The 12556-nt window shown below is 49.7% G+C and overlaps 1 protein-coding gene and 1 long non-coding RNA gene across 3 annotated transcripts in view; one reads left to right on the forward strand and one right to left on the reverse strand.

The window, feature by feature from the left end:
- ptpn18 (protein tyrosine phosphatase non-receptor type 18) overlaps positions 1 to 4657 on the forward strand; it is a 9769-nt gene extending 5112 nt beyond the window's left edge. For both annotated transcript variants that reach the window (XM_032567526.1, XM_032567516.1), the window contains exons 9-16: positions 240 to 306; positions 530 to 607; positions 901 to 993; positions 1932 to 1984; positions 2671 to 2787; positions 3454 to 3626; positions 3706 to 3783; positions 4270 to 4657. In XM_032567526.1, coding sequence (XP_032423417.1) covers positions 240 to 306; positions 530 to 607; positions 901 to 993; positions 1932 to 1984; positions 2671 to 2787; positions 3454 to 3626; positions 3706 to 3783; positions 4270 to 4343 — 733 coding nt within the window. In that variant the 3' untranslated portion in view covers positions 4344 to 4657. The remainder of the gene's footprint in view (positions 1 to 239; positions 307 to 529; positions 608 to 900; positions 994 to 1931; positions 1985 to 2670; positions 2788 to 3453; positions 3627 to 3705; positions 3784 to 4269) is intronic.
- LOC116723203 (uncharacterized) overlaps positions 1 to 10038 on the reverse strand; it is a 10636-nt gene extending 598 nt beyond the window's left edge. The window contains exons 1-2 of the long non-coding RNA XR_004339925.1: positions 6679 to 10038; positions 2145 to 2933 (exon numbers count right to left, since the gene is read on the reverse strand). This is a non-coding gene — a long non-coding RNA (uncharacterized LOC116723203). The remainder of the gene's footprint in view (positions 1 to 2144; positions 2934 to 6678) is intronic.
- Between the last annotated feature and the right edge of the window lie 2518 nt (positions 10039 to 12556).

Here is a 12556-nt window from a genome sequence, read left to right on the forward strand (position 1 = left end):
TCACAGGTCAGCTGGTCATTAACATTCAACAAGACACACACACACAGACACACACACAGAGCAGGAGGCTGTGAATATGCAGCAGGTAACACCTGCTATCGATGGCACAATGGACATGATCATCTGCTAAGTGTGTGTCTCTGTGTGTGTGTGTCTGTGTGTGTGTGTGTGTGTCTCTGTGGGGGTGTGTCTGTGGGGGTGTGTGTGTGTCTCTGTGGGGGTGTGTGTGTGTGTTTCAGTGCAGGCTGTGGGAGGACAGGAGTCATCTGCGCTCTGGACTACATCCATGACCTTCTGGTTACCAAGGTAACCCATGACAACAGAGCAGGCCTCCCCCAGCAGGAGCCCAGCTGGTCGGTGACATCACTTCCAGGAGGTCAGGCAGAGGTCAGAGGGAAAAACCTGGAAGTTTTGTCACCGACCACCTGGAATCCATCCCATAGTTTACCTGGAGGAGACCTGTGAGCTTCATCACATGGTTCTGGTTCTGGTTCTGCAAGGCTTCAGAACGGTTTCTTCCGTCCTGCAGAAGATCACCAAGGACTTCAGCGTCCTGGACCTCGTCCTGGAGCTGCGGAGACAGAGACCCTCGGCGGTCCAGACCAAGGTAGGACTCCATGTCGGTTCTGGTCAGCAGCAGCATCTCCCTGACGAGAACGTCCGGTTCCACGATGCGGACCCGTCTTCAGGTGTCCCAAACGGCACTGGGACGTCTTCGCCCCCTTCAGGTCTCGGTTGTCTCCAGCTGTCTCTCCTGGGACGGCTCGGTCCAGAGCTGGACAGCCGGGTCTGGGAGTTGGACCGGGCCTGAAGGCAGCAGACGGCCCGGCCCAGACCACGGCCCCACCTCCACCAGCAGAGGCGACCCGGGAGTGTTTCTGACTGAGGTTGTGTTTCCAGGACCAGTACGGGTTCATCTTCAGCGCGGCCGCCGGCATGTTGGAGCGTTTCCTGCAGACGCCTGAGGACCGGCTCTACAGCAACCTGCCGGAGGTAACGCCGCCGCCGCCGCCGCCGCCGCCGCCGCCGCCCTCTGGGCTCTACAGCTCAACAAATAGATTCTAGTGTGCAACACTGGAGGAAGTCCTCTCAAAGCACTGCAGAAAGAGGAAGTGGTGTACTGACTTCCTGTATGAAAATTAGAGCTGCAGCTTGACAACAAGCGGCTGAGATCACAGACAGAATTGGGGTCCAGGAGGACGGCGGCCGATCGCTTGATCTGCTCTCCGCTGGTAGCTTGATGACTCAGCCGGGCTCAGGTCTCCTCTTCGCTCGACTCTTCAGCTGATCGGGGTTGAATATCTTCTCCTTCCCCGTTCAGACAGGAAACTCTGTCAAAGAGCCGGCGTGGCTTCGCACCGTTCGGTCTGATAGGCCAAAGGTAATAACAGTTTTATTCAAACTCAGATACCAACTGATGTCTTTGTGGAGCGTCGGTTCGTTAATGAGGGCAACCGGCTGCTGGAGGCGGACCCTACTGAGGGCTGCCGCCTCCTGACCTCTTGACCCCTCTGCCTGCTCCTTCAGCATGAACCTCTGACCCAGATGGAGACAGTGGAGTTTCCTTCAGTCTGACTTTGTCTACTCAGAGGTCCCGCTACAGCACTTCAGTCTGACTTTGACTAGGCCATCTTGCAGCAGCTGCACTTTCATTGGTCTGCAGAGGAGACTCTGTGACGCCCGGCGGCTGAAATGTGAGCCGACCCTGATCCGTGTTGTCAGGAGTTTCACATGAAAGTCTTGTTCTTCCTCCAGATGCTAATCAGAAAACATCTGGATGAGATTCATGTTTTTGTTTCTGGAACAAATGGTTTTTCAATGAGGCAGTTTTGCAGAATCTTCCAGAACCTTCATGGACCTTCCAGGACCTTCCAGAACCTTCCAGAACCTTCCAGAACCCTGCACTGATTCAAATCCTTTCCTGTCTACAGGTGAAAAAACGAGAGAAGAAAACCTCAGCAGCTGCATCTTCATCCGTCAACAGGTAGAAACCAGTTTGTGTGTTTAGGTGTGTGTGCGTGTGTGTTGGTGTGCGTGTGTGTTGGGGTGTGTGTGTGTGTGTGTTTAGGTGTGTGTGTGCTCCTGCGCTCCACAGAGACAGACGGGATGTTTCACCCCAAGGTGTTGAATTAACACTTTCTCACCTCCTCTGTTCGTCGCCATCCCACCATCTCCATATGTTGCCATGTTACCGTGGCAACCAGGCACAGGAGGAGGAGGAGGAGGAAGGTAAATAAAAGATGGAGTTAGGAATCGAGGAGCGCTGGAGAGGAGAAAGGGAATTAGGCAGGTCTTCCTTAAGAGGAAATTTAGCGTAACCATGACGACCACACAGCTGGATGAGGAAGTGGAGAGCAGATGAACTTCCTGTAGAAACGTAAATATTCAGCTGGTGGAGATTCTCTGATCAGAAGACGATGAACCATCAGATCCTCCATGATGGTTACCGGTTACCGGTTACTGGTTACTGGTTACTGGCTGGTGGATCCAGGTTGAATATATTCTGGAGTTTATGGTACTGAAGTCAGTTTCAGAACCAGTGATTGAACCCGGATCCTCTAACTAAAGAACATTTTTGCTGCGTTTATGTCCTGATGTTGGAGCTCTAAGGCACCAGTCTGTCTTTGTCCCGGTCAGTTTGTCTCTGACCCGTCTTCTGTCTGTCCACAGTTCATCCGCCATGAATGACACCTACGCTGTGGTCAACAAGGCCAAGCAGCCGCACCGGACCACATCAGAACTGTCCTACTCCTCCGTGGTCACGCCCAGGTCCAACCCAGGAACCAGGTAGACGTCCGGTCCAGCACCCAGAACCTCAGACCCAGTCGGTTCCACGGACCTGCAGTCCTCGTACTGTTTGACGGTTCCCTCCAGGACCAGGACTGAGGTTCTGGTCCGGTTGCAGTCCATGGATGGAAGTGTCTCCATGCGGTCTGCAGGGAGCGAAAGGTTAAAGTTCAGTCCTGGTAAAGCAGCGGCCTCCAGGTCCTTTGGACCAATGAAACCAAAGATTTTCAAAGTGGGGGGGGCTGCGGTGCTCTAGGAGGCCATCGGGGGCGCCGAGGGAGAACTGAGATGGAAAAAAGGTCAAAAATAAGATTTAATCCACCAGGTTTTTTAATCTAACCTAGTCCTTATTATGAAATCTAAGTTTAAATAAATAAAATGTTATTTTTCCACTCTGATTTTTGCTTGAGGAGAGCTTGAGGAGCTCTCCTCAAGCTCCTCATGCTGGAGCTTGAGGAGCTACAGCATCCTCGAAGCAGAAGGTTAGAGGAGCATTTATGCTAAACTAATGTAAAAATTGCTGAATCATGAATAAAAGTGGGGAAAATGTTCCAGAAGTTGATGTTTTTTTTGCAAAGGTAGTAGCATGGTGTGTTGCTTGCAGTTAGTACCGGGAGGGCATGGAAACGTTTCCTCCATCTTTAATCAGCTCCTTCCTCCTTCCAGAACCCTGCCGCCATCCCATCACTATGACAACGACTTCAGCGCAGCGTCTGCAGCTCCCATCTACAGCACTGTGAAGCCCAAGGTCAAGCCGCTGACCTCGCCCCCCTCAGCCTCGCCCATTTATGACATGGCCGCCCCGACCAATCAGAGGGAGGACCTTCACCTGGTGCCAGGTCAGTCCCTGCGGCGGCGGCGGCCAGGTGTCTGCAGGGGCGGGGCTGAAGGCGTGACCATGTGACTTGTGTCTCCCAGCAGAAGCAGATAACGACTATGAAGACGTTTCCTCTCCTGCCTCAGACGTCAGCAGCTTCTTCACACCTGGAGGCATCGGTCAGTTCACCTGGAGCAGATGGGCTCTGTGGCTCACCTGCTGCTCAGCGCGCACGGACAAACTTTACACAGATCTTGTGTTTTCAGATTCTCTCTGCTTGGCTGCAGTTGCCACAAAGCGTGTTAAGCAGCGCCCTGTGCTTCTCAGTGACATTGTTGTCGTTAAGCAGATGTTTGTTGCCATGGTTTCTCTGTTTTTCTCTCTTTCTGCAGGTGTAGAAACAGATCAGGCTGTTATCTTCAGTCCTCTCCTCTTTTCTTTCTTCTCTGTCTCGTCACATTAGAAATGGTTTCTCATTAAGTTATTTATATTTATATAAACTGAATTAGGCACCGGGTTTATTTTGTAGATAACTCGACTGCTTTTAGTCTGTGCCTCGCGTCGCACAGTCAGGAGAAATACATGAAGTGTTTTTGTCTTCAGGAATTAGACGGTGCCGTTGGGTTTCTAGTAAAAGTAGCGTGTTTTGTTCTGGTTTCTGTCAGGTTTTAACTGTCGCATCCAGAAGCCGAAAGGACCCAGAGATCCTCCAGCGGCCTGGGGGCGGATGGAGAGGTGAACTGGTTGAACTGGACTGGTTACCCATCTGGAATCACTCCAAACAGCCGGAGTGGTCAGCATTTAGCCGACCGACTTCACTGTGATTTGTTCAATTACTGTAATCTTCTCAACACTCTGATACGTTCTTGTTTTAAGATTAACCAAAGAGCTTCAGTTTGTTCATGATTTAACTGAAATATGTCAAATTTAACTAAACAAAATTTTATCTAATTTGCCTGGAGATTATCTGCAGAATTTGTACACAGAGTTTTTGGCTCATAATTAAAAATATTTTCCGATGTGGCTTGAGCTTCAATAAAAACGGTAACAGCATCAGTGGTGTGTACTTCTATAGATCTGTGTCAGATCAGACAGCTAGACCTGTGGTTGCTCCGACTGTACTGAGGAGCTGCTGGCAAGGGCGCTACGCTGGCTAAGGGCGCTACGTCGGCTAAGGGCGCTACGTCGGCTAAGGGCGCTATGCTGGCTAAGGGCGCTACGCTGGCTAAGGGCGCTACGTTGGCTAAGGGCGCTACGTTGGCTAAGGGCGCTACGTCAGCTAAGGGCGCTATGCTGGCTAAGGACGCTACGTTGGCTAAGGGCGCTACCCTGGCTAAGGGCGCTACCCTGGCTAAGGACGCTACGCTGACTAAGGGCACTACGCTGGCTAAGGGCGCTACGCTGGCTAAGGATGCTACATTGGCTAAGGGCGCTATGTTGGCTAAGGGCGCTACACTGGCTAAGGACGCTACGCTGACTAAGGGCGTTACGCTGGCTAAGGACGCTACGTTGGGTAAGGATGCTACATTGGCTAAGGGCGCTACGCTGGCTAAGGATGCTACATTGGCTAAGGGCGCTATGTTGGCTAAGGTCGCTACGTTGGCTAAGGGCGCTACGCTGGCTAAGGGCGCTACCTTGGCTAAGGGCGCTATGCTGGCTAAGGACGCTACGTTGGCTAAGGGCGCTACCCTGGCTAAGGACGCTACACTGACTAAGGGCACTACGCTGGCTAAGGGCGCTACGCTGGCTAAGGATGCTACATTGGCTAAGGGCGCTACTTTGGCTTAGGGCGCTACACTGGCTAAGGACGCTACGCTGACTAAGGGCGTTACGCTGGCTAAGGACGCTACGTTGGGTAAGGATGCTACATTGGCTAAGGGCGCTACGCTGGCTAAGGATGCTACATTGGCTAAGGGCGCTATGTTGGCTAAGGGCGCTACACTGGCTAAGGACGCTACGCTGGCAAAGGATGCTATGTTGGCTAAGGACGCTATGTTGGCTAAGGGCGCTACACTGGCTAAGGACGCTACGCTGACTAAGGACGCTACGTTGGCTAAGGGCGCTACACTGACTAAGGGCACTATGTTGGCTAAGGGCTCTATGCTGGCTAAGGGCATTACGCTATCTGCTGCCTTCTCAAGATGGCCGAGCCTCCAATCTTACAAAAACATTACATTTATTACAGCATTATCACTAACGGAAGCAGGGGACAACTCACAATCTGCAACAGACAAGAGGAGATGTAGTGATAGAGTCGCTGATGCTAAGCTAGTGATAGGCTAACCAAGCTAACTAGCTCTTATAGGCTGAAAAAAAGTGAAACATAAAGCTTTACCAGCCAAATGTAGCAACAAAAATATGTGTTAAAATATTAACTACATTAACTCAAGAAAGACTCAAATAGCTCTACAAAGTACGAGAACAGGAAGTGATGCAATACGTCTTACCCAATCAAAGCCATTAGCTGTGGTTGTTTCCTTCCTGAGTTTATCAGCCAACTGAGAAATTACTGTCATTTTGTAAAAACTGTCAGGAAAAATGGTCCAGTTTTATCTATCTGCTGCATGATACTCAGGTGTTTTACTTTGAATAGGCCTTCACTGTTGGGCATAATAAAGAGACTGCTGGTCTGGGCATCAAAACAACAATCAGTTCAAACTAAGAGTAAGACAATATAAACTTTAGATAACTATGTATTGTTAAATTTTACGTGTTAATTGGATCATTTCAAACATGCTAAAAGTAAAACGTATGGTGAGAAAATGTGTTAGCAGAATCACTTTTTGGCTCAGCGTTCAACGTGACAGTTTGGCTTCGTGTTCCTCCTTTGTTTGAAGGTCAGACACTTTTTTTTACACCAGTGTGTTAAATTAGACAGGTCACGCGATGAGACACAATAATCCAGTAAGAAAACAAACAACAAATGAGAGAACAAAAACATTCATAATGTCCACAAAATGTTTGATGGATGTAAAAGCAGAAACAAAGCAACATAAATTATCTGAGCAGCTGATTGACCTCACAGCAGATACAAGTCAACAAGAAACTCTGGTTCCCATCGGTGTGTATTTTACCTCCCAGGTAAAGCAGAGCTCATCTCACAGGTGTGTGTGGAACTATTGGGCCTGGTTTCTGCAGGTGAGTCACGCAGTTCCTCAGCTGGCCACCAGGTGGAAGCAAAGAAGCATGAAGTGTAGGACCGGAAACCGGAGAGAAGAACCAGAGTTTTGCGTGTGCATAAAAGAGAGATGTAAATCATGAAATATTTTTGGAAATCTGAGTCCAGAATCAGAGATTACATTTCTGAAAAAAGTTTGATCCATGATGAAAATCTGAAACTAATGTGATGTCATGTCCTCATAAATGTGTAACAAACAGGAGAGATAATCAGGTAATAAATTGAATCATTCCATCCAAAAGCCACTAACCGAGCAGCTAACACAGTAGCTAACATAGCGGCTAACAGGCCAAAAGAGCCACTAACCGAGCAGCTAACACAGTAGCTAACATAGCGGCTAACAGGCCAAAAGAGCCACTAACCGAGCAGCTAACAGAGTAGCTAGCAGAGCGGTTAACAAACCTAAAAAGCGGCTAACAGGCTAAAAGAGCGAATAACAGGCTAAAACAGCCACAAAACAAGCAGCTAACACAGTAGCTAACAGAGTAGCCAACAGGCTAAAAGAGCCACTAACCGAGCAGCTAACACAGTAGCTAACAGAATGGCTAACAGGCTAAAAGAGCGAATAACAGGCTAAAACAGCCACAAAACAAGCAGCTAACACAGTAGCTAACAGAGTAGCTAACAGGCTAAAAGAGCCACTAACCGAGCAGCTAACACAGTGGGTAACAGAGCGGCTAACAGGCTAAAACAGCGGCTAACAGGCTAAAACAGCAGCTAACAGGCTAAAAGAGCCACTAACCAACCAGCTAACACAGTAACTAACAGAGCGGCTAACAGGCTAAAAGAGCGGCTAACAAGCTAAAAGAGCCACCAACCAAGCAGCTAACACAGTAGCTAACAGAGCGGCTAACAGGCTAAAAGAGCCACTAACCGAGCAGCTAACACAGTAGCTAACAGAATGGCTAACAGGCTAAAAGAGCCACTAACCGAGCAGCTAACACAGTAGCTAACAGAATGGCTAACAGGCTAAAAGAGCGAATAACAGGCTAAAACAGCCACTAAACAAGCAGCTAACACAGTAGCTAACAGAGTAGCTAACAGGCTAAAAGAGCCACTAACCGAGCAGCTAACACAGTGGCTAACAGAGCGGCTAACAGGCTAAAAGAGCCACTAACCATGCAGCTAACACAGTGGCTAACAGAGCGGGGGTCAGAGGTCAGGCCCTTCCCTGAAGCTCTGGATCAGCTGCTGAATAGACAGGAAAACGAGGAGGTTCTAATCTGGAACCAGAACCAGAACCAGTGGAAGAAGGCAAGGAAGGAACCGTCAGCACGGTGAGATGTGCTGAACGGGTCGGTCCACTTGGTACTGAAAGGTTCTGATGGTCGGGATAAACGCAGAGATGAGAGGCAGGATGGAGTGATGAAACCAGGGAAGCATGGTGGGGGAGCAGGCCTGCCTTGTTGCTAGGCAACTGAGCAGCCCTCTTTGAAGTTTCCCCTCATTGTTTTTTTCTAACAATCAGGTCACAGCAGTAACCATAGCAACCGGCTCTGCACCACGCCTGACGGCCATCGCAAGCAAGGTCAGTCCCGTCGGAGGTCATGCAGCGCAGCACTGGCCCCCCGGGGGCGCTAGAGGGGCTCAACGCAGCGCTAAAAACTGTTAGGGGCACTAGGGGGCGCCAGATGGCACTAGGGTTCACTAGGGGGAGCTAGGACACCTGGAGGTCTCAGAGCTCCGATCTCTGAGACAGACACCAACAGCAACTCATCAACCCAGAGCAGGTTCCTACTTTCTGTCGCTCCTGTTTTGGTTTTGCTGTTGCAGCAGAGTCAGCGGCCTCCCGTCTCAGCAGCGGCGTCACATAAACACACTGAGACAGAAGCAGATGTGTGGATATCAGAGCAACTGTAGGCGGAGCGGCAGCTCTGCGGCTTCGCCCTCATAAACTCGCTCCAGATTTAACCGCCAGCCGCTCCAGATGTGCTGGATGGAAACTGCTGCGCTGCAGGCAGCGGCAGGTCATGTTCGCACCAACTTAGCAAGATACAGAGCAGCAAACATTGACTGAGGGGGGGACCAGGAAACCCCCACTGTCACAACTGAACCTCCCATCTGAAATCTGATTTAAATCTCCAGAAAAACTCACAAACTGCTCAAACAGGGAAGGAAACAGGGAAAGAGGGAGACGGGGGCTAAGGACAGAGGAACCCCGTGAGGCGGCCTGCGGGCGGAGACCCTCGCCTGGTTTCTATGAGGGAAATGAGAGAGCGGCGGCGGCGGCTGATTACAGGGCGGCCTAGTCTAAACCTGAACCTGGACCGGCCCGAGTTATTCTGGGCTCGTCTGGCTGCCGCTCTCTGCCACCTCACCACGTCTCCCTGTTTCCTGCTGACAGCTCACCTTCCAGCAGAACCCGACCCGGTTCTACCAGCAGCGGTTCTCATATGCAGGCTGTTTGATGGAAGATGGATTCTGATGATCCCCCTCAGAAACCCAAACAGTTTCCATTCATCGGGTTCTGGACCGCTTCTCCAAACTGGCTCCTGCTTCAGAATTGCAATTGCCTTGTTGCCCAGCAACAGTTGCCCTTCTGCAACCTTTGAACTCTTGTTGATACAGTTCTTTCAGCTCCTCTTGTTTCTTTTCTCTCTTTAGGTTTATTATTACTTATCATTTTGTAAAACTTTGTACTTTATTCCCCTTTAATCAAAGAAAGTTCTGTTAGCTCCGTTAGCTAGTTTAGCTCCTTTAGCTCCTTTAGCTCCTGTAATTGGTCCTGCTTGGCTCATGGTGGAGACCACTAACTTTCATACTCAGGATGTGACTCACCTGTAATTGTACACATATTTAGTCGTTGCTGCTGTTCCATTTTCCTGGTGGTTCAGTCTTTGTACTTTCAGTTCCCAGACTGAGAAATGCTCTTCAGGCGATAAAAGTGATCATTAACAGATTAATTGTGATGTCATGAGTTGAGCTCAGCTGAATCAACGACCCCAAATAATAATCAATACCCAAAAGCTGTTCATGATTCATGTGTCACAGATTGATCAAGTTCTCTTAGTCCTGGAACCTGCAGCTAAAATGATTGACCTCTTTTAGATATCATCAGCATATTTTCATCTGTGTTTGAGTTCATTACTTCTGTTTTAATAAAACATGATTTCCCCCTTAAAACTGTGATGTCATCACTGTTCGGATGAAAACTGATGACATCACAGCTTCTGTTGAATTGTCTTCTTGATGGAGAGAGAGAGAGAACATTTCTTGTAGAAAAACATGACATCCATCCTTCATCCATCCATCCAACCATCCATCCAACCATCCTTCATCCATCCATCCAACCATCCATCCAACCATCCTTCATCCATCTATCCAACCATCCATCCAACCATCCTTCATCCATCTATCCAACCATCTATCCATCCTTCATCCATCCATCCAACCATCCATCCAACCATCCTTCATCCATCCATCCAACCATCCATCCAACCATCCTTCATCCATCTATCCAACCATCTATCCATCCTTCATCCATCCATCCAACCATCCATCCAACCATCCTTCATCCATCCATCCAACCATCCATCCATCCTTCATCCATCCATCCAACCATCCATCCATCCTTCATCCATCCAACCATCCATCCACCTAACCATCCATCCACCCAACCAACCATCCATCCATCCAACCATCCATCCATCCTTCATCCATCCATCCAACCATCCAACCATCCTTCATCCATCCATCCATCCAACCATCCATCCAACCAACCATCCATCCACCAACCATCCACCCAACCATCCATCCATCCTTCATCCATCCAACCATCCATCCATCCACCCAACCAACCATCCATCCAACCATCCAACCATCCATCCACCTAACCATCCATCCACCCAACCAACCATCCATCCAACCAACCAACCATCCAACCATCCATCCACCTAACCATCCATCCACCCAACCATCCATCCATCCATCCACCCAACCAACCATCCAACCATCCATCCAACTAACCATCCATCCACCCGACCAACCATCCATCCTTTATCCGTCCATCCATCCATCCATCCATCCGACCATCCTTCATCCATCCATCCAACCATCCATCCAACCATCCAACCATCCATCATCCATCCAACCAACCATCCACCCAACCAACCAACCATCCATCCAACCAACCATCCATCCATCCAACCATCCATCCATCCATCCATCCATCCATCCTTCATCCATCCATCCAACCATCCATCCATCCTTCATCCATCCAACCATCCATCCACCTAACCATCCATCCACCCAACCAACCATCCATCCATCCAACCATCCATCCATCCTTCATCCATCCATCCAACCATCCAACCATCCTTCATCCATCCATCCATCCAACCATCCATCCAACCAACCATCCATCCACCAACCATCCACCCAACCATCCATCCATCCTTCATCCATCCAACCATCCATCCATCCACCTAACCATCCATCCACCCAACCAACCATCCATCCACCCAACCAACCATCCAACCATCCATCCATCCTTCATCCATCCATCCAACCATCCAACCATCCTTCATCCATCCATCCATCCAACCATCCATCCAACCAACCATCCATCCACCAACCATCCACCCAACCATCCATCCATCCTTCATCCATCCAACCATCCATCCATCCACCTAACCATCCATCCACCCAACCAACCATCCATCCACCCAACCAACCATCCAACCATCCATCCACCAACCATCCACCCAACCATCCATCCATCCTTCATCCATCCAACCAACCATCCATCCACCAACCATCCACCCAACCATCCAACCATCCTTCATCCATCCATCCACCTAACCATCCATCCACCCAACCATCCATCCATCCACCCAACCAACCATCCAACCATCCATCCACCTAACCATCCATAAACCCAACCATCCATCCATCCACCCAACCAACCATCCATCCATCCATCCAACCAACCATCCATCCAACCATCCATCCATCCATCCATCCATCCATCCACCCAACCAACCATCCATCCAACCATCCAACCATCCAACCATCCATCCATCCACCTAACCATCCATCCACCCAACCAACCATCCATCCACCCAACCAACCATCCAACCATCCATCCACCTAACCATCCATCCACCCAACCATCCATCCATCCACCCAACCAACCATCCAACCATCCATCCAACTAACCATCCATCCACCCGACCAACCATCCATCCTTTATCCATCCATCCATCCATCCATCTGACCATCCTTCATCCAGCCATCCATCCTTCATCCATCCATCCAACCATCCATCCAACCATCCAACCATCCATCATCCATCCAACCATCCATCCACCCAACCAACCATCCATCCAACCAACCATCCATCCAACCATCCATCCATCCATCCACCCAACCAACCATCCACCCAACTAAACCAACCATCCATCCAACCATCCATCCATCTATCCACCCAACCAACCATCCATCCATCCACCCAACCAACCATCCATCCAACCATCCAACCATCCATCCATCCACCCAACCAACCATCCATCCACCCAACCAACCATCCAACCATCCATCCACCTAACCATCCATCCACCCGACCATCCATCCATCCACCCAACCAACCATCCAACCATCCATCCAACTAACCATCCATCCACCCGACCAACCATCCATCCTTTATCCATCCATCCATCCATCCATCCGACCATCCTTCATCCAGCCATCCATCCTTCATCCATCCATCCATCCAACCATCCATCCATCCGACCATCCATCCAACCATCCATCCATCCAACCATCTGACCATCCTT

Source organism: Xiphophorus hellerii, chromosome 1, assembly GCF_003331165.1.
Source record: "Xiphophorus hellerii strain 12219 chromosome 1, Xiphophorus_hellerii-4.1, whole genome shotgun sequence".
NCBI lineage: Eukaryota > Metazoa > Chordata > Actinopteri > Cyprinodontiformes > Poeciliidae > Xiphophorus > Xiphophorus hellerii.